This window comes from Salvelinus sp. IW2-2015, linkage group LG5 (genome assembly GCF_002910315.2).
Source record: "Salvelinus sp. IW2-2015 linkage group LG5, ASM291031v2, whole genome shotgun sequence".
In the NCBI taxonomy this organism is placed as follows: domain Eukaryota; kingdom Metazoa; phylum Chordata; class Actinopteri; order Salmoniformes; family Salmonidae; genus Salvelinus; species Salvelinus sp. IW2-2015.
In genome coordinates this window covers 28,693,229-28,713,800 of record NC_036844.1, presented here as the reverse complement: position 1 = coordinate 28,713,800, position 20,572 = coordinate 28,693,229, and the positions used below count along the sequence as shown (strand labels likewise).

Sequence of the window (20,572 nt, the reverse complement as noted above, 5' to 3'; positions counted from 1 at the left end):
TAGTAACAGCTTAATGCAGCTCCTCAGGGGTTAATGAGTAAACGACAGGTCTGGAATCAGTGAAAGGTAGAGGTCGACACTGGGACTGTTTCCCCTGTTGTCTTCCCACTGGGCACACCCTGGTTGAATCATAATTTCAATGAAATTATGTCAAACCAACGTGGAATAGACATTGAATTGCCGTCTGTGCCCAGTGGGCCCCACCCATCACTTCTCAGAGCTTAACAGTTGTATGTACAGTAACTTAAGGACTTAAGGAGAGAGACATGGATTGTTATTGCACAGATTTTATTTATTGCACTCAACAACATACAAAAGTTCTCAATGATCAGAGATCATGTCTAAAGTAACGAATCTCAGTGCTGGAATATCTGGCGGCTCCAACCTAACAGAATAAAACATTGAGGAACAACACTTCATACACAGATCTTCCATGTGAGAACTAAATCAGGGTTTTATTTGGTGCTCTGACCTGAACTGCTAACAGAGGCAGGATTTATGACTGGTTGGTTGGTAGTGGGGACTCCTTGGTGGTCTTCCTATCTCAGTAGGTACTTKATAAAGGACTACCCTGGACATACGACAGGTGACTAAACCTGGGATACTTAGCAGCACCAGCAACCAGCCTGTACAACTCAACAGTCTCTACTCCTCTACTCCTTATTTGAAATGTAAAAAATGTTGAGTGCCTGAAATCAAAGAGCAGAACTATACTGAACAAAAATATAAACGCAACATGTTAAGTGTTGGTCCCATGTTTCATGAGCTGAAATTAAAGATCCCAGAAATGTTCCATACGCACAAAAAGCGTATTTCTCTCAAATTCTGAAAACAAATTTGATTACATCCCTATTAGTGAGCATTTCTGCTTTGCGAAGATAATCCATCCACCTAACAGGTGTGGCATATCAAGAAGCTGATTAAACAGCTTGTGCTGGGGACAATAAAAGGCCACTCTAAAATGTGCAGTTTTGTCACACAACACAATGCCACAGATGTCTCAAGTTTTGAGGGAGCGTGCAATTGGCATGCTGACTGCAGGAATGTCCACCAGAGCTGTTGCCAGAGAATTGAATGTTCATTTCTCTACCATAAGCCACCTCCATCGTCGCTTTAGAGAATTTGGGAGTACATCCAACCGGCCAAACAACCGCAGAGCACGTGTAACCATGCCAGCCCAAGATCTCCACATCCGGCTTCTTCACCTGTAGGATCGTCTGAGACCAGCCACCCAGACAACTGATGAAACTGAGGAGTACTCCTGTCTGTAATAAAGCCCTTTTGTGGGGAAAAGCATAAACTGATTGGCTGGGCCTGGCTCCTCAGTAGGTGGGCCAGACTCCCAAGTGGTTGGGCCTATGCCCTCCCAGGCCCACCCATGGCTGTGCCCCTGCCCAGTCATGTGAAATCCATTGATTAGGGCCTAATGAATTTATTTCAATTTCCTTATATAAACTGTAACTCAGTACATTCTTTGAAATTGTTGCATGTTGCATTTATGTTTTCGTTCAGTGCAATAGTTCGATCACATAAAGAATGTATTCTGCAGTCCTTTCATTTGGCAAAAAGTTTGAGTCATTTGATCTGATCTGAAATCTAAATTATTTCAGGAAATCATATTCATGCTGTAAATAAATACCTATACGTTTTTGAGAAAATGGTTTGCTCTGCAAAATAGTATAAAGTATTGTAATCACAAGCACTTGACAAAAGAAATATATAAAATCTCTTGGAAATAATAAATAAAGATACTAAATCAAGGCGGTTCAGTGCTAAAAAGGATCTTAGCTGGCTTAAATAGAATAGTGGCTTAGAAAGTGATACAATTCAATATAACCTCATTCTCCTTTCATCAGATATAGGTGGACTGTGCTGATCTGAAGTGTCAGTCTTATTTAGTATCACTTTACAAAGTGACAAAAATATACTTCATTTTTCAGTTACAGTATATGATATTCTCACAAATATCATGGGAAGAATATGTTATTTAGTGCTTATATCAAAAACACCACAAATCTAGTCTGTCTGACATAAATTTTTTGTAAAACTATGTAAAATATTTAGTAAACATTTAGAAACAGTAAAAAGTAGGGTCTTGTAGACCTAATAATCATTGTACAGTAATACAAACACTGATCGTCCCTAAACGTAGTGAACTATTACAACAGACCCGTACGCATGATATCAAAGGTTGTGACACTCATAGAAACATGTAGTCAATAGTAATAACACTTCTAAAAATGCTAAAATCGTAGATTTCACGTTAGCCTATTATTTACTTAGTTTGTAACAGTACATGTTGTGAGGCAAAACATGATTAATGAATCCTCTTTGGAGGAACTCGGTCAGTCACTTTACAAATTCTAGTCACATAATCTGCATCTCTTACGAATACTTCTTCTATTATAAGTCTATGACACGTTAACAACGTCCATTTTTCTTATTGCTTCATTCATAGTACCTTACTGACAGTTCTATGCTCCACTGTACCCCAGCACTGATAAACATTTGCACAAATGTACACTGTATCACCACACAACAAGGTAATGTCAGCTAGGTCATACATTGAAAACAAACACGGGCGTTCCAAACGTAAGGTCAAGAAACGAGGATTAGTCTACTGTATTATTTTTCCATTGGTCACTGCTGAACATTAGGTGTTGCTACGTATTAAAACACCAAACTTCGGAAGAAAAAGGTTTGTGCTATAGAAAAGACTGCTGTGTGTGTGCGTGTGTGTGTGTGTGTGCATGTGAGTAGGTTCTTCTATCCTTGAGGGGACCTTAAAATCCCCAAGAGTCACCACTGAGAGACAGAGAGAGAGAGACTGAGAGAGAGAGACTGAGAGAGAGAGAGACTGAGAGAGAGAGACTGAGACTATCCGGAAGTCCCCACAAGGAAAATTCTCCCTTGTGGACAAAGGCTATTTAGGATTAGGGCAAGGGTTAGGGAAAATTTTAGGTCCCCACAAGGATAGTAAAACGTGTGTGTGTATTTGTGTACAATGTCACCCAAGGATATCCTGTTTGTGGAACATCACATGTTAACTGTAGCACGATGTAGCTGAGGCTGTTTTTTTTGGCTTTAGGACAGAGTATCTCAGGGAGACAGAGGACTCCTGGATGTGGCAGCTGACAGGAAGGTAAATCAGGGTTGACCTTCGACCCCAGCGTCAGCCTCACATCTGCCCAAAGAAGATGGAGCAGAGCAGGAAGATGGCATAGAGTAATATCAGCCCCAGGCCCAGACGGCGGTCCAGCTTCCAGTGGTTCAGATGGACACTCATGACCTGGGAGGTAAGAAGGGAAGAGGCGGAGGTGAAGAGAGAACAGGGGATGGGCAGATGGAGAGGGGTTTAATGGAAATGGGAAAGAAAAGTTGCATGAGGTAAAGAAAGGAATAGCTTGGCTATGACTGGGTGATTGCATAAGCGATGGAGCCACACAATGAACTTGTCTAGCACCGGTATGGTGATACTGATGGTTTGTTTAAATAGCAGGTTAGGAGAACTAACATGGCAGGTTAGGAGAACTAATGTGGCAGGTTAGGAGAACTAATGTGGCAGGTTAGAACTAACGTGGCAGGTTAGAACTAACGTGGCAGGTTAGGAGAACTAATGTGGCAGGTTAGCGGAACTAACGTGGCAGGTTAGGATAACTAATGTGGCAGGTTAGAACTAACGTGGCAGGTTAGGAGAACTACGTGGCAGGTTAGGAAACTAATGTGGGCAGTTAGAACTAATGTGGCAGGTTTAGGATAACTAATGTGGCAGGTTAGGGAACTAACGTGGCAGGTTAGGATAACTAATGTGGCAGGTTAGGAGAACTAATGTGGCAGGTTAGGGAACTAATGTGGCAGGTTAGGAGAACTAGTGGCAGGTTAGGAATAACTAAGTGGCAGGTTAGGAAACTAAGTGGCAGGTTAGGAAACTAACGTGGCAGGTTAGGATAACTAAGTGGCAGGTTAGGAGAACTAATCGTGGCAAGGTTAGGATAACTAACGTGGCAGGTTAGGATAAACTAACGTGGCAGGTTAGGATAACTAATGTGGCAGGTTAGGAGAACTAATTGTGGCAGGTTAGGAGAACTAATGTGGCAGGTTAGGAGAACTAACGTGGCAGGTTAGGATAACTAATCTGGCAGGTTAGGAGAACTAACATGGCAGGTTAGAACTAACGTGGCAGGTTAGGATAACTAATGTGGAGGTTAGGAGAACTAATGTGGCAGGTTAGGAGAACTAACGTAGCAGGTTAGAACTAACGTGGCAGGTTAGGAGAACTAACGTGACAGGTTAGGCAAACTAACTTGGTAGGTTAGGAGAACAAATGTGGAGGTTAGGAGAACTAATGTGGCAGGTTAGGAGAACTAATGTGGCAGGTTAGGAGAACTAATGTGGCAGGTTAGGAGAACTAAAGTGGCAGTTAGAACTAACGTGGCAGGTTAGAACTAACGTGGCAGGTTAGAACTAACGTGGCAGGTTAGAACTAACGTGGCAGGTTAGAACTAACGTGGCAGGTTAGGATAACTAACGTGGCAGGTTAGGAMAACTAACGTGYCAGGTTAGGAMAACTAACGTGYCAGGTTAGGAGAACTAARGTGYCAGGTTAGGAGAACTAACGTGGCAGGTTAGGAGAACTAATGTGGCAGGTTAGGAGAACTAATGTGGCAGGTTAGGAGATGGAGGTATAGGTAAGGAAAAGGGTTATAGTTAGGCTTAGCTAAAATGCTACAGTTGTCAACAACTTTAATCCCCGACAACTAGTTGGTGCTGTGGTAGCCACAATGGTACAAACCATCAGTATCATAACACCGGAACCACACCCTGCTCCAGAAAGACTCTGTCTTGTCTGCCGCCATCCTGCTTGTGGTCCATAACAAATATCTTGTAAAAACCTTAAATACCAGTAAAACTATGATCATACTGTGTTTGTGGTGTGTAAGAAAAGACTTGTAAAAAGTGAAACACCAATAAAATTGTGAAACACCAATAGAATTGTGATACGTGTGTTATGTGGTTAAATGATGCTCAGAACCAGATGTCCAGTGAAACAGTAACTGATGGTGGCACGAACGCATGCACACACACTTACTGTGAGGAAGACAGAGGCCAGCAGCAGGACGACAGAATACACCAGGCCCTTGTTATTGATGTAGACCTGTGAGGAAGAGGAGGATGAGAGGGGTCAGATGTCGATGATTGTTAAATGTCCATAGAGAGAGAGTTTTAATGAACCCACCAATGATCCGTTGTCCACCACCAGAGTGCGCAGAGCCCAGGGAAAACCCAGCCCCAACAGGATGTCAAAGATATTACTGCCAATGGAGTTAGACACCGCCATGTCCCCCATACCTGAGGAGAGAGGGAGAGTAAAGTCAAACTAAAGCAGTCTACACTACACCACCAGGACGTCAAGAGGCTGGTCAGGAGTCTGAAGATGAGAGGAAGTTGAAAAGAGAGGATGACGGGTACCTTGCCGAGCTACAATGAGGCTGGCCATGCAGTCTGGCACACTGGTGCCCGCTGCCAGGAAGGTGATGCCCATGATGTAGTCTGGGATGTCTAGTGTGTAGCTGATGATGGTGACCTAGTGGGCACACACAGCTAGATCAGAGACAGAGACACCACACACACTCACCCTCTCAATATTATCCTACAACTCCTGGAACATTTCAAGGAGAAGTTCAAATATGGCCTTACGGCTCTGCTGTGRGAGTCCTTACCATCCACACCATGAGGTAGGAGAAGATGGCTATCCACAGGGTGGAGGCCACGAAGGTGACCATGAACCAGCGGTGCCAGCGTGGGTACACACAGTTAGGCACAGTGCAGTACAGCAGCAGGCCCAGGGGCCACGAGATCAGCCACTTGACCCGCGCACAGCAACCCCCTGCACACACATGAACAACAATATACTGTCGGTCACAGACCAGAACATACCAGAGCCGACACCCACTTTGTTTTCCTCTACTGCAATTTCAGCGAACGTCAGGGAAATTGTCTGTAGCCCTTTACACTTGTACCCGTATACGGGTTGAAAATGGCAGATTTGGGCACTAATAAGCGCTAAAATTGGAAAGCAGTGACTGTACAGTAACCTGTTATACATGATGTCAGAGGTCWGGCTCTGCGCTTCACAGCTCTGTATGGGTTTTGACTGACAGCTGTTCTGAACTTGAGCACCGCGCACAACAAGAYGTTGCTCCTATCCCTCCCGCTAATTGGGCAACTTTTACACATTTTTTGTTGTCTGAGTGAGGGAAATGCTGTATATTAAGATGYCTCAATGTATTTTGAAAGATGAGGCGTTGAGMATTACAATAAATACCGCTTTGATGCCAGAAAAGCAATCCAAACACCTGTGAGTCCAAATGTGTACTTCACATGTTCAAATCCTAAAACTCATGTCATATACCGTGTCAACGTTTATGATCACTATGTTTGATGTAGAGTTACAAGATTACACGGCGTCATACCCGTGGTTTTTCTGAACAGTATTGTGAAGCAAATTCAAATTTACCGTTGCACACGCACCTGACTGCAATCATGACTCCTTTCTATGAGAACCAAAATTACCATCTGTTTTGTTAGGCCTTGTGWAAGCCTAACACAAGCCTAACAAGATCATATTTCATAACTAAGTCATGTTGTCAATAGAACATGCCTTCAAATCATGCCCACCTGACCCAGGTTGCGATTTGTAATGGACCGTTTTTGGATTGCGTAAACAACAACCGTAATTGTGTGATGGCGGCGATGCAGGGTTGTGTTCCAAATTCAACTACTACAAGTGTGCTTGTACTAGTTTCTCACAGCTAGGAGAGCTAAAAAAAACACTTTATAGTCATAAAAGTGCATTGAAATTGCGTTGGAACTGTGCACACTTTAGAAAGGCGAGTGGCCACTTAGAGATACTTCAAACCCTTGTAATTGGTTTTGTCTTATGTTGCACCTACCCCACATTTTACAATGTTACTGAATGTATCCTGAGTATTTTCAGATTTTGTTATATCACCTGGCCAATGCAGAGGCCTGAATGGCCCATCATCATCATCCTCCTCTTCCTCAGTGTGACAGCCCTCCGCTCCTGGCTTCTCTGCCCCTGCATCCCCTACCCTGGCCCTGTCAGGGGTCTGCTTCTCCACACTGCCCCCATTCTCCAGACCTCCAGAGCCCAACCCCTTTAGAGGGGTGCCCCCTGCCGCTGGGCTGGCCTCCCCGTCCAGCTGGCTGTTGGGACTCCTGATCAATCTCTGTCTCTGTGTGGGAAAGAGAGAGAGAGTGTGAGAGAGAGTGAGAGTGCACATTAGTTCTCCATAGTGGCTAATGTAGCCCCTTGTTGATGTTCCTCCAGTCTGAGTCCAATACCTCACTGATGAGCACACGGCCTGCCATGGTGAGCCTGGTGCGAGGGGAGAAGTGGGGGCTGATCATTATGCGCAGGCCGGCCTCGGAGAAGGACAGCTGGTGGGGGTTGAGGATCAGGAGCTCGTCCACCATCACCACCGGAGGAGACTCCTGACCCTGGGGTTGTCCTGCAGGGTGAGGGAGGGATGGGAAGAGGGGTAACACTTTACCTAAAGCCAATAGGCAGGTATAATGCATTATGATGCGGTTATAATGCACTGTGAGACTTGTAATGAGCACAACAAATCAATAACAGCCACAGCTTCTAACACTCAGACAGTGAGAGCTGTAAGGAGCTCCAATCCAGACCTTTCCTGAGCAGCACCATGTTGGTGTTACAGGTGAGTCCGTCCTCTGRCATCTCCTCGTCTCTGAGTCCCTCACTGACAAGGCAGCACTGACCCYGGCCCCCAAACCGACGTTGCACACATCCCCTGATCTGGGAGTTGAACCTGAAACCACAAAACAGCTGTCATATGAGAAACATAGCACAAGCAGACACTAGCTACATGCTCTGTGGATTTAGGACTCTTGTGAGAGGTGTTTCAGCATACTCACTTCATGATAAGAATGTAAACTCCATACATGGTCATTAGGAGCACGGCCTCCCACCTACAATCAGAGAAATACACAGTTCAACTACCACCTAAAACCAGTAAACAGTTCAACTACCACTTAAAACCAGTAAACAGCTCAATCAGAGAAATAACAGGTTCAACTACCACCTAAAACCAGTAAACAGTTCAACTACCACCTAAAACCAGTAAACAGTTCAACTACCACCTAAAACCGGCAAACTGCTATTTTACTGTACTTTTACAATTCTGACGTGTAACATTGAGACTTTTGGCAGCATTAATCATGATAAAACTCACCAGACAACTTTTGCATCGTATATAACCTACAAAGAGAAAGTTAACACATTAAAATAGTCACAGCTGCATTTCATGCTATCATTTCACTATGTACAGGCAGTTTATACAGCACTGTAATTGTAGAGCACAAGTAAGCTACTGTATACTGGTCTCTAAATGCATTTGATTGTGTGGTCTTAATTTCCCCTCCTCCCTCCCTTGTCTGCCTCACCATGATGAGAGCCAGCACAGAGAAGATGTAGTAGGTGGAGTCCCTGAACAGAGACCACCACGTCAGAACCACCGTCTGCAGAGGGGGAGGAGCCACACAGAGAGAGATTCCACTAACAGACAACCAACACACAGCTAAATCAAGGTGAAGTCCTCAGGTTCACTCAGCCAGTGCATGTGTAGAATCATTTCTAAAATACGTTTCCATGTATTCATGAGCTCTTCAGCCATGGCTAGCTACACTGTTAAGACCATAAAGGTGTGTAGTCTTTGACAGGTCTCTACCTGGCCCGCAAAGATGCCACAAACACCAATGATGACCAGGATGTTGAAGACAGCTGAACCCACGATGGTGCCGACCCCCACGTCTCCTTTAGTGATGAACACACCTGAGATGGAAAGAGAGGTGTGGGAGGGGCTGTAGTGACAATTACATTTTAGTGGATGAAACCAACGGTTATCCCAATGTGTTCTATACGTTGATGTAGAATGAAAGACCATTCATATTGACTCTGCTGACATCATATGGATATCTGTGGCATTACATGATACACAAACATGTTCGTTTGGATGGATTGAAGATCCATGGCAAGATGGTGAAAGTTATGGGCCATTTATATCAGTCAGTGTTGGGCATAATGTATAGTGTTCATTGACACAATATTGGCCACTGATATCAGGAAATATGAGGTGAAATACAGAGTGATTAAGAACTGACCAATGAGAGAGGTGAAGAGCTCTGGTGCTGAGCTTCCTGCAGCCATGAAGGTTGCCCCTGCCACATCCTCACTGAGCTGCAGGTTCTGACAGGGACAGAGACAAGGGGAACATTCTCACACAATCATAATACATGATCAAGAAGCACTATGTCTTTGTAGAAATACATGATAACAGAAATCCTCTTCAGCCTGTCTTGCACAAAGTTTATATTTTAAATGTGTCAACTAAAAGTAGTAATAATGTAGAGATAAAAAGCAGCACATGGTGCCTCCTTCTTCCTGTATCCTGTACGCTAATTGGTGTTGTTGGTTTTCTCACCTCTGATATTTTCTCCAGGGAAGGGACAAAGTAGTCATCACAGACAATAGCAAGAGCGTAGAACATGTATATAGCCTAAAAGGTACAGCGAGAGATGAAAATAGAGATACAATCTGTAAGGATGTGATAAGGAAGTGTTTAAGTTATTCAGTTCATTTAGGCAGGTGTACTTCACTCTGATTGGCAGATAAATGATATTATGAAGCATCTGAACAGATGGTATTGCACTAAGGGTGTGGCTGCAAAACTGCAGTATCATGGTATCATGGTTGTTTTGTGAGGTGTGTTAAACAGGTGTGTTTTCTGCGTTGTGTGTTATGGGACACTCACACACAGCACATGTAACAGCACTGCTCCTCCTTTCAGCTCCTCCTTGGTGAAGATATCTTCTGGAAACTCATGGATGGCTCGGGGAGAGAGGTAACAGTACAACACAGTTAAGACACAGATCCTACCTCTCTCTGTCGAGAAGAGAGAGGAGAGAGAGAGAGGAGAGAGAGAGAGAGAGAGAGAGAGAAGAGAGAGCAGAGAGAGAGAGGAGGAGAGAGAGAGAGAGAGAGAGAGAGAGAAGAGAGAGAGAGAGAGAGAGAGAGAGAGAGAGAGCGAGAGAGAGAGAGAGAGAGAGAGAGAGAGAGAGAGAGAGAGAGAGAGAGAGAGAGAGAGAGAGAGAGAGAGAGAGAGAGAGAGAGAGAGAGAGAGAGAGAGAGAGAGAGAGAGAGAGAGAGAGAGAGAGAGAGAGAGAGAAGCAGAGAGAGAGAGAGAGAGGAGGTGGAAAAGGATAGTCATAACAACAACAGCAGACGGGGAAGTAAATCAGAGTCTTGCGCTAATCTGACTAAATGGATGTCATGCCGCTCAAGACCAAAAGCAGAACACAGTCATCAAGCTGCCACATTGGTTTGTAATAACATTGCTTTCCTGTCCCTATATCATCATCCTTCTTATCGTAAAGGACAGATACAAGCACCGTAATAACACAGCAGGCCTTCTGGAAGAATGAATGACAATTTCACCAAATTGCTTTCCAGGTCCAATCCTTTCTGAAGGAGTACAATGCTATATCAAATTAAATTGTATTTGTCACATGTGCCGAATACAACAGTTTTAGACTTTACCGTGAAATGCTTACTTACAAGCCCTTAACCAACAATGCAGTTTTAAGAAAATATAGTAAAGAAAATATTTACTAAATAAACTAAAGTAAAAAATCAAAAAAGTAAAACAATAAAATAACAATAATGAGGCTATATACAGGGGGCACCGGTACCGAGTCAATGTGTGGGGGTACAGGTTAGTCGTAGGGGTAAATTGACTATGCATAGATAATAAACAGCGAGTAGCAGCAGTGTAAAAACAAAGTCTATGACTTGGGTAACTGGAGTCTTTGACAGTATATAGCTGAAGGAGGCACCTTGAGGGTTTGTTCCTCCACGGTCCGAAAGGAATTGCTGCAGCTAAGCGTCAGGATCTGGCTCAGACTCCAAGAAATCATACTTATCCGCCTGGAATTGCTCCCTCCAAGCAGCCAGACACCTGTACAGGCTAGCAGATGCTGCCCCCTGGGCCGTGTAGAGAGAGAGGAGCAGAGGAGCAGAGCTCTGAGGAGGAGGTGTGTGGAACAGCTGGTTCCTGCTCCTCCAGTCCTCAGGTGTATGTGAGAGTGTTAGTGAAAGCTTCCCCTCGGTTCCCCCCAGCGTGACGAGCAGAGGAGAGGAGGCTGCAGCCTGGAGAGCACAGGGCACTGCTGCTAAATCAGTACTCAGACGCAGGGGAAAATGAACTTTAACAACTGGGGAGCCCAAACCTATTAATAGACCTGCTGCTCTGAGGCAGGCAMCCCTGGGTAGCCTATACAGCCAGTCCCACAATGCACGCTGTCTGACGCATGCTGCAGGACTCATTCTACACCAAACACACTTCCTATAATATACATGCTACACATCACATGATGTATGACACACACTACCAAACATAGGCTTCATGACATATACTACACAGTATGCCCACTACATGCCATCAGCTGTGCTTTAAGTCTATYACAGCATGCCATTCTGAAGCTTCTCCCTGTAGATTAGGAGAGCACACCTCTCATGTGATCAAGGCTATTCGATTTTGATCCTTGAATCTGTAGTGTGAAGCAGAGAGGAGAGGGTGCCATATGGTCTAGAGGTATGTAGGATGACAGTGTGCTTCTATACAATGCCCTTCTATACTGTGTGTGTGTGTGTATGTGTACAGCATATGGTTATCTAATGTACAGCTAGTGATGTAATCAACATTCTGAATCTGAGCCTCAGAGGGTGAAGGTCCCTCTCTCTGCCTCTGCTCGGCTTGTACTTCCACCTCCCAGAGAACTGTGGGGAAAGGAGCTTATTTTCTCTTCTGGCCAGCTGTTGCACTGGGGCAGGACCTGTTCACTAAACCATCCCAGCTTAGCATGTCAACTTTCTGTCAGATTATCATAAGAAAGAGTGAGGCAGCATCTCACTAAAGAACGTGGGTACACATCTGTATCTTATCAGTGTGAGGACATCTGTGCTGTAGTTGTGGTATTATTATCATTTTCTGTTTTCCTTATCCTATAGCTGTGTTTTGGAAAGCAGGCCAGATCTGGATCCTTCCCCAGGTCCCCAGGACATCTAGCCCCCAATACACAAGGCCCCAGTTGAACGTGTCTATGTAAATGCCGTGCTGAAACACGCGGCTCAGATGAACGTTTTGATGGGTTGCTTCGGTGAAAGCAGTTGCCATGGAGACCCTCTCCCTGGGGACTGTGGTTTGTTGACGGGCGGCAGTGGGAAGCCAATGACGGCTGRGCYAATGGTGAGAAAGGGGGAGGGAGGGGAATGTGTGTTTACCATGCTATTGGCTTATGAAATATGAAAAAAAGAGAAATGACAGGCAGCTCTGGAGAGAAATTTCTAAAAATATGTATTTTTCCTTGCCAACCCTCAGGAGAGGTCTGAGAGAGCGAAAGCATACGAGACAGTGTTGGCTAGGAATTGTATTTGTGAGGATGCTCATCCTCTGTTCCCTTACTAGGCTTTTGTCACAGGACTGCTGATTGACTAGACCAGCCATAAGATGATTTACTATATCTGAGCTTGGCTTCCAATACTGGACATAGGACATAATCAGCTCTCATAAAATATACAGCCTGGGGGGCGGGGCGAGGGCAGGGCGTGGAGCTGCAGCAGCGTTCACGTGTTTCTTCTCTGGCATCACAGGCTCCGCTCTGCACCACACACCCTCTCATTACATCTACTAGTGTTACATCTCTGTGTGCCTGGTCTCCTATAGATCTCACAGGGTGATGTTTATTGTCATTAATCTTACCCATGAGGCAGAACTGAGAGATTTCTGCAAAATTGGCTATATTATCTTAGAAATTCATGAAGACAAAAAATTCGCTTTTTGGTCTTAATTTAAAGTTGGGGTTAGGCATTAGGCATTAGGGTTAGCAGTGTGGTTAAGGTTAGGGTTAGGTTTAAATCAGATTTTGTGGCTTAGTGGCTATGACAGCTAGTGACCCCTCTGCAGAGCTGCCTCAAGGGCAAGATTCATGACAATAAATGCAAACCTGCATAGATCTCTCTCTGAGACACTAGATCMTATCTTTATTCACACAGTGAATGGGCTTGATCTTAATTAATTTAATTGCTGATCCAATCAAGTAACTAGAGAAGGGTTCAAAATGGACATGTGATGTAATCTGTGTGTGTTCCTGGGTGTGCGAACCCATAAGTATGCTTGAGCGTGTGTTTAATGCCATATCAGTCTGGATTAAAAGTGAACCCCCAACTAAATTAAACCGCTAAAGCTGTGAGATGATCTCCACTTGAGTCACTCTGCCGCAAGGGACTTAAGAGTGTGACCTAATGGCAGGCAGAGGGAAGGAAAGAAAGAGATGTTATTGATTGAAAAAGCTGCAGGGTATCTTGGAGTCAAGCTAAGGTATTGAATGAAACACAGAGTAAAGTAGTCTCACGCACCAACAGAAACAGCACCACTACATAGACTGAAACCACTACAACAACCTTTTTTTAACCCCTTTTTCATGGTATCCAATTGATAGTTACAGTCTTGTGCCATCGCTGCAACTCACATACAGACTAAGGAGAGGCGATGGGGCCAATCTGCACTGCTTGTTGACACATTGCTCAATTAACCCGGAAGCCAGCCGCACCAATGTGTCGGAGGAAACACTGTACAACTGGTGACTGTTATCAGCTTGCAGGCGCCTGGCCCGCCACAAGGAGTCGCTAGAGCACGATGGGAAATCCCGMCCGGCCAAACCCTCCCCTATCCCGGACGACACTGGGCCAATTGTGTGCCGCCTCATGTGTCTCCAGGTCACGGCCGGCTCTAACACAGCCTGGGATCGAACCCGGGGCTGTAGTGATGCCTCAAGCACTGCGATGCAGTGCCTTAGACGGCTGCACCACTTGAGAGGCCCTCACTACAACAACCTTGCATTTTTTTTATCCCGAATCAAAACATTTCTTTGATTTTATGACATAGTTACGAAAGGCCGACAAGAGCAAAAATAGTCCAAGCCAATCCAACCACACAAATCTCACCAAACCTCAATAACCATCCTTCATCTGACAAAACACTGGCTGAAATAATTTGAGAAATCCTCAGGAGACCTACAGTGGGAGAACAATCAATAAGCTTTAGTCCCTCACAGGAGATTACTCCACCGGTTCAGACACATCACATGGAACTATCCATCGTCTTAAAGCGTCAAGTCTCAATGTTATGTTGGTGGCCTGGGAAACAAAGGAAACTACTGCAGTAAAACAATTAGAATGCCACCACTAATACCCTATCTGAAATYAAGACGGGTAGCTGTGAGCCACATGTTATGTTCAACCACACACAGAGCTGTCGGTGRGTGATCTCCACCCTTAACCTAGGACCTTTAAGTCATCATCAGGAACCAATGTGAACTCAGAGAGAACAAGGATTCCAGAGAGACGGGATGGGAGCTAAGGATATTCTCCCCAATTTACAAAGACTTCAGACAAAAACACAACTACTCCCATGTTTAATGGTTGCATTAGTGGCCATTTGCTTTATTTGACACCCATAATAAATTACTCCCCTGACAAAACTCAAGGTTTTTTGAAAGGAAATATCATTCGAGTATCTATCAGATTCTCTTTTTCGGTTCTCTCCTGCAACAACTAAAATATCTCTGTGGAAAAAGAATCCTCAAACCGACTGGCTCTGTTGCTTGCTGAAAAAAACGAATGCATAAAAAACACGAGCCATCGTTATTTATTCAATCTGGATCGTTGAAATGCTGCAGAGAGCACAATAAAAATGTAAAGGTCATTTCCGACTGAGCCGACATCTGCAGCATTTACCATGAATGCAGTCTCCGCTGATACGGGAACATTGTCTTTATATGTCAATCACACTGTAACGCTGAACTTCCACGATACCGATTGAATAGAGCCCTTYTTAAAATGCATGGGCTTATCTTCTCCCCCCAGTCTATTTTTAGCTCGATCTGGTTGTTCATTCTGCCTCGGCACTTTGAATGCTTGAAAGACAGAATTATCTGGGTTTCAAAATGTAGCATTCAGTTGCTTAGCAACGCTGGCCTCAAAGGGTTCTCGACTGAAGGCAGACGCTGCCATCTCCGTCTTGTTACACGGCGGGGGGTTGGAGAGAGAAAGAGAGGGAGCGATTGAGAGAGGGGGAAATAAAGTGAGATATAGCAATAGACGGGAAAACCGCGGGAGATAAGGGGTAGGGGGTACTGAAACCTCACTTCRGCTATCCCCAAGATAATATTCCTAGAGGTCTGTCTGAGCTGGTCGTTTGGATTATGTAATCATTAGCAGTTACAGTAAACAGAGAATAGGGGATTTACGTGAAGATAAAGATGAGTAGCCTGCCCTGTGCTCTGTAGCCTAGGAGTAGTGCAGCTCTGAAAGACCTAATGTCATCTACCTGCCCACAGATCCATCAGCCTCTTGTTCTACGACCTGCATTTACCTTATGACCCATAGGGGAGTTGTGTCCTTGTCAAAGATACTGAGGGAGGTCTGTTTGTAACAGAAAGACCACATATCAAGTGCTTGCTTATTTCTATTGCAGGTGCACATATTGCATTAATAGTTCTCTTCTGCCAAGTGTAAATCTAGAACGATTGTGGCAGGTGTCCTCAGGGAGATAGTGGTATCTAATGCAGTTCATAAATTTTCATATCGCAGACTGAAATCACTACACTGTGCATTGCTCAGTCCTGTTGTCCTGCTGCAGAGATCTCCCTAGCTGTCTTCTACCCCATGTCCTCCACTGTGTTTACTTACTGTTTTTATATTTCCTTGATTCTTCCATTGCACAAGTCTGGCATGGCGCTCTAACCCCTCCAGACAGAACCTTTCCTCTGGCCCGGCAGCCAAGTTTGAGACGCACAGTTTACAGAGCACAGATTCCTGATAACCACTTCACTGCTGCCTCGGCCCACATTACCTTTTCAGTTAGCCCGCAGGGGAGAGCCAAGGTTCACCAGTATACACACAGCATACCCTCACTAACCGCCTTCCCAAAACACACACACACACACATTAACACACTAAGTCACATCTACACAGCTTAGACACTCCTGGAGCCCCCTCAAGTGTTCCACACAGTTTGGGAAATAAATATTTAGTCAACAGACAGTTTGTGCATCGATGTGTCTTCAGGACTTGTAGGGCTCCTATGGAATCTGTACTTAATCAGCTAACGCTAAGGAGAAGACTATTGAGTACAGAGATACTATACAGTTTGAATGGTCCCTGTCAGCTGTTATTCTCTGAGGAGACAATCATATAAAGCTGTGTGCCAAAGGACATGGTAGGGAACATACACTTTTGTCTAGAATGGGGATCAGGGTCTTCAGTGGAGGTTGAGGTGGGAGAGAGGTGTGGGGCTGTGAGGCTGACTCACCTGGTCTAGGAAGGTCCAGTGTCTGGTTGTCTTCTGTCCACTCCTCCTGCATCAGCCTGCGTCTGGAACGAACTGAAACACCCCCCTCTTCTGGCTGAGACCCGGACGACTCCGGCTCTGTTGAAATGTAAGTCAACTGATTTGTAATTTGAGTATTTTATTGCACTGAGACTCATCAAAAGACCGGTCCAAAGACAAAACACTATCTTATTGGACARAGCATTGAAAGGCTTTGTGTTTTAGTGCAGATGTGACAGATAATAAAAATACAGGCTGGAGGAAGCAACCGGAGAGAGTCAGCAGAGGAGATCATGTAATCTTTTATGAGGACACTCATAAGCCATTCATCATGTCAGCACTGCAATCTCCRCACGGAGTAAATCCCTGTTCCGTATCTCTCTGTTGATAGCCTATCTCTTTATTTGGACTTCAGCTATTAACCACTATATATGGAAGGATAGCATCAACAGTGAGGACCTCCACTGATGTACTGTATCATTGTCTCCTGAAACACAGAGATAACTGCTGCCACTCACTGAGATCTATGTCCAGAGCAGAGTAGACCAGAGCAGACCAGTGCAGATCAGACCAGAGCCCGAGTAGACCAGACCAGAGCAGATTAGAGCAGACCAGAATCCAAGCCCGAGCAAACCAGAGCCTGAGCCCGAGTAGACCGGAGCCCGAGCAGACCAGAGCCCGAGCAGACCAGAGCCCGAGCAGAGCAGAGCAGACCAGAGCCCGAGCAGACCAGAGTAGAGCAGACCAGACCAGAGCCAGCCAGCCAGGTGGGGGCCATTACCCTCTACTCCGGCTGTTTAAGAGGTTGCTTGATCGCTCTCTGTGTCCAGTCTGTTTCATGATCACTTTCCGCTTTGTTTCACTCTACAGTCCAATCAACGTGTTGCACTAGGTCTGAGAGTGGGGATGTGGAGGCTTTCATGTGGAGCTGTCAAMAGGAACCTGGGTAATATGAAATTCAAATGGGCCTCTGTCACAGACGGTGCCGCCATTATCACACTCACAACACGACCACACATCACAGAACACAGGGCTCCAACTCAGACCCAGACGAAGGCTACACTTTGGCCTGAGTCTCGTCTCTTTCTATAGAAGATGTGGGGTTCARTCCAAGATGAGCTGTCTGGTGCATTGTAGGCATTGTTGCTGAGAATTTTCCTGCACASTAGGAAATCTAAACTTGTAGTGTATTCAAGGTTTAAAAAGGCTTCAAAAGTTTATAATTTCCACTTTACAATTGCAGACTTTATTTGCCCTAAGGAAAAATGTATCAACCCCTACAAAAATTCATTATAATCCACATACAGTTCACATTTCCTGTTTCTGCAGGATGATTTTCCTGCTTTATCAAACTGGCTCAAATTAAGATCCTGCATCTGCATGGTCAAGCCTCGAACTAAGCTGGAACTGGCAATCAATGAAAAAGCCTTCAAGAACAATTGCTCTACTATAGCGACTAGTAGGCCTGCCACTAGAATGATGCTGTATGGTGAACATGGCAAATAAATACATTTATACAGATCTTGCCATTTGTCATTAGAAAGATACATTAAATAATTTCTCATATTTTTTCCCAAGATTAGGCCTATTAATTAATATATGGGTTAAATGCATCAAATCAAACTTTGTCACATGCGCCAAATACAACATGTGTAGACCTTACCGTGAAATGCTTACTTACAAGCCCTTAACCAACAGTGATGGTAGTTATGAGATAGAGAAAGTTTAGTAGGGAAACTGAAGAATATGACAGCTATTAAAGGAGAATATGAAAAACATCAGAACACTGGTTGTCAGAAGGTTTGTGTCATAGCTTAATCTATGAATCATTACATGAACTCATACTCTCTCAACCTGAAAATCACAGGACTGGCCCACACAATCTCACTCACTCGCACGCACGCACGCACGCACGCAGCCGCATCGCACGCCGACACACACCACACACACACACACACACACACAACACACCACACCACCACACACACACACACCACACACACACACACACACCTCTTGATTAAATACTTTCACCTGACCATCTGTTGTTTCATAGCTGAGTATTTGAATCCATCCTCCAAGAGGAAACCAGGAGACCTAGAACAGTAGAACCAGGTCTGTAGAGAATAGGGCCCCTATAGGCTAGATCCCTCAAACTCAACTCTGGACCTCGAAGCATCCCACTGCTTGGACCACCCTGAATCCCACTGCTTGGACCACCCTGCATCCCACTGCTTGGACCACCCTGCATCCCACTGCTTGCCTCTGAAGCTAAGCAGGGTCAGTCCTGGTTGGTCCCTGGATGGAAGACCAAATGCTGCTGGAAGTAGAGTTGGAGGGCCAGTAGGAGGCATTCTTTCCTTTGGTCAAACAGACAAGAAATAGATCCCAGAGCAGTGATTGGGGACATTGCCTGGTGTAGGGTGTTGTTTATTGGATGTGATGTTAAATTAGTGTCCTGACTTCTGTGCTCACTAAAGATCCCATMGCACTTATCATCAGAGTAGTGATGTTAACCCTTGTGTCCTGGCTAAATTCCCAATCTGACCATCATGGCCACCTAATCATCCCCAGCTTCCAACTGGCTCATTCATCCCTCTCCTTTCCCCTGTAACTATTCACCAGGTCATTGCTGTAAATGAGAACGTGTTCTCAGTCAATTTACCTGGTAAAATAAGGGTTAACAAAAAAATTATGCTGAAGGTTCAATGTGACGCACACTCTAGGTGCAGAATATTGGGGGATGGGACAGGGGAGGGGATCATCCAATCTGTTGGTTCCAAATCTCTCTCTTTCATCCCATACAGCCTATTATCAATATGGTTACATAATGATTATCTTGCGAGAAATTAAATAATCTTGCATATTTAGCCGATGGCAGTATTTAATTGTAAATTTAAWGAATGAAGAATGTGAATGAGCTGACAGATCGATCATTTCCACCCTCAGGTATTATAATACAATCTGTGAAGATATGAAAATGTCCTAAAATGTTTTCAACTTTAAAAGGAATAGTAAAAAATATGTGATGCTAAAAAACACCCCACATTTACAAGCAATAATATACGTTAATTTACATTATGCAAAATGTACCCATCATTATTCCTTGTGGAAAAACTCACCTGTCACGTGCGCGACCTGTGCGAGCCAAATGACCGCGAGAAGCCCAACTCCACAGCAGCAGAACCGCTGGAAGGGCCGCCGTCTCCCTGTCTGTACCGCCGCCTTCATTCCGAAATCGGACCCTCACCAGTCAAAACATATCCGTTGCAGTTACGGTCAGGTCGGTTTCCACTTTTCACAGCTTAATTGCACTAGGCTACACTTTCCTCTGCAACTTGAATGTCAAGTTAGTTGATTGTGTAAACCAGTGCTATATCCTCTCAGACTGTAGCCTACTCAATTCGGATTACAATATTTTATCCTGCCAAGGCGCACCGTGACATCCATGCCTTGAGATCACACAAGATTACACAAGAGGACTGGGTGGATGCAGAAGTGATGACAGCACTTACAGCCTTCAGATCGGTAGACAGATTGAAAGGTCGGCGACAGCAGAATCCYGTTCAAACACGAGAGTTGAGGCGCTGGGTAGCGGTACGGTCTTTCTGCCTTGACACTATTACCACTCTGGTTGTGAAGTCGTGTCGGTCGTCGTGTTGTGCGCTGTGTTCGTGTGCGCCACTAGGCGGCGACATGCTCGGCGTCATTCAATGCATAGAGTGCAACAAAACAAAATCCTAACAGACTGTGCTGAGCCAATTTTCTAAGATAGCCTATATCCTCAAGCAACCAGTGTGGCAATTTGTCATTTGAACATAGTGATAGAAATTCTTCATGAGCTATGAATTTTAGGCCAAGGCTACTACTGTGCTACTGTAGTCAAACAACAAGAGTGATGTGTTTGGCAACGTGCAAAATTGGCCTGGTTTTAACATTTCACAGACATTATATCTGAAAAGGAGAGAGCCCCCCCACACACACATTGCTACACATCACCTGAAACACACTCACACACTCTCTCTCTCTACTAATCTGACACACACACACCAGTGCATGCTGTCTATGTTTACAGAACA

General features: G+C 44.7%; 1 protein-coding gene across 1 annotated transcript; it reads right to left on the bottom strand.

The window, feature by feature from the left end:
* Positions 1 to 271: 271 nt before the first annotated feature.
* Positions 272 to 20,137, bottom strand: LOC111964212 (sodium/potassium/calcium exchanger 3). The gene is made up of 17 exons (XM_023988003.2): positions 19,616 to 20,137; positions 16,476 to 16,592; positions 9,858 to 9,934; positions 9,528 to 9,602; positions 9,208 to 9,292; positions 8,775 to 8,878; positions 8,491 to 8,565; positions 8,280 to 8,305; positions 7,963 to 8,016; positions 7,714 to 7,856; positions 7,366 to 7,532; positions 7,013 to 7,256; positions 5,721 to 5,887; positions 5,470 to 5,584; positions 5,237 to 5,349; positions 5,090 to 5,155; positions 272 to 3,289 (listed from the first exon to the last, which is right to left on the bottom strand). Exons 1-17 carry the CDS (start codon positions 19,722 to 19,724, stop codon positions 3,179 to 3,181), a joined length of 1,848 nt encoding a protein of 615 aa, XP_023843771.1. The 5' UTR covers positions 19,725 to 20,137; the 3' UTR covers positions 272 to 3,178.
* Positions 20,138 to 20,572: the final 435 nt, after the last annotated feature.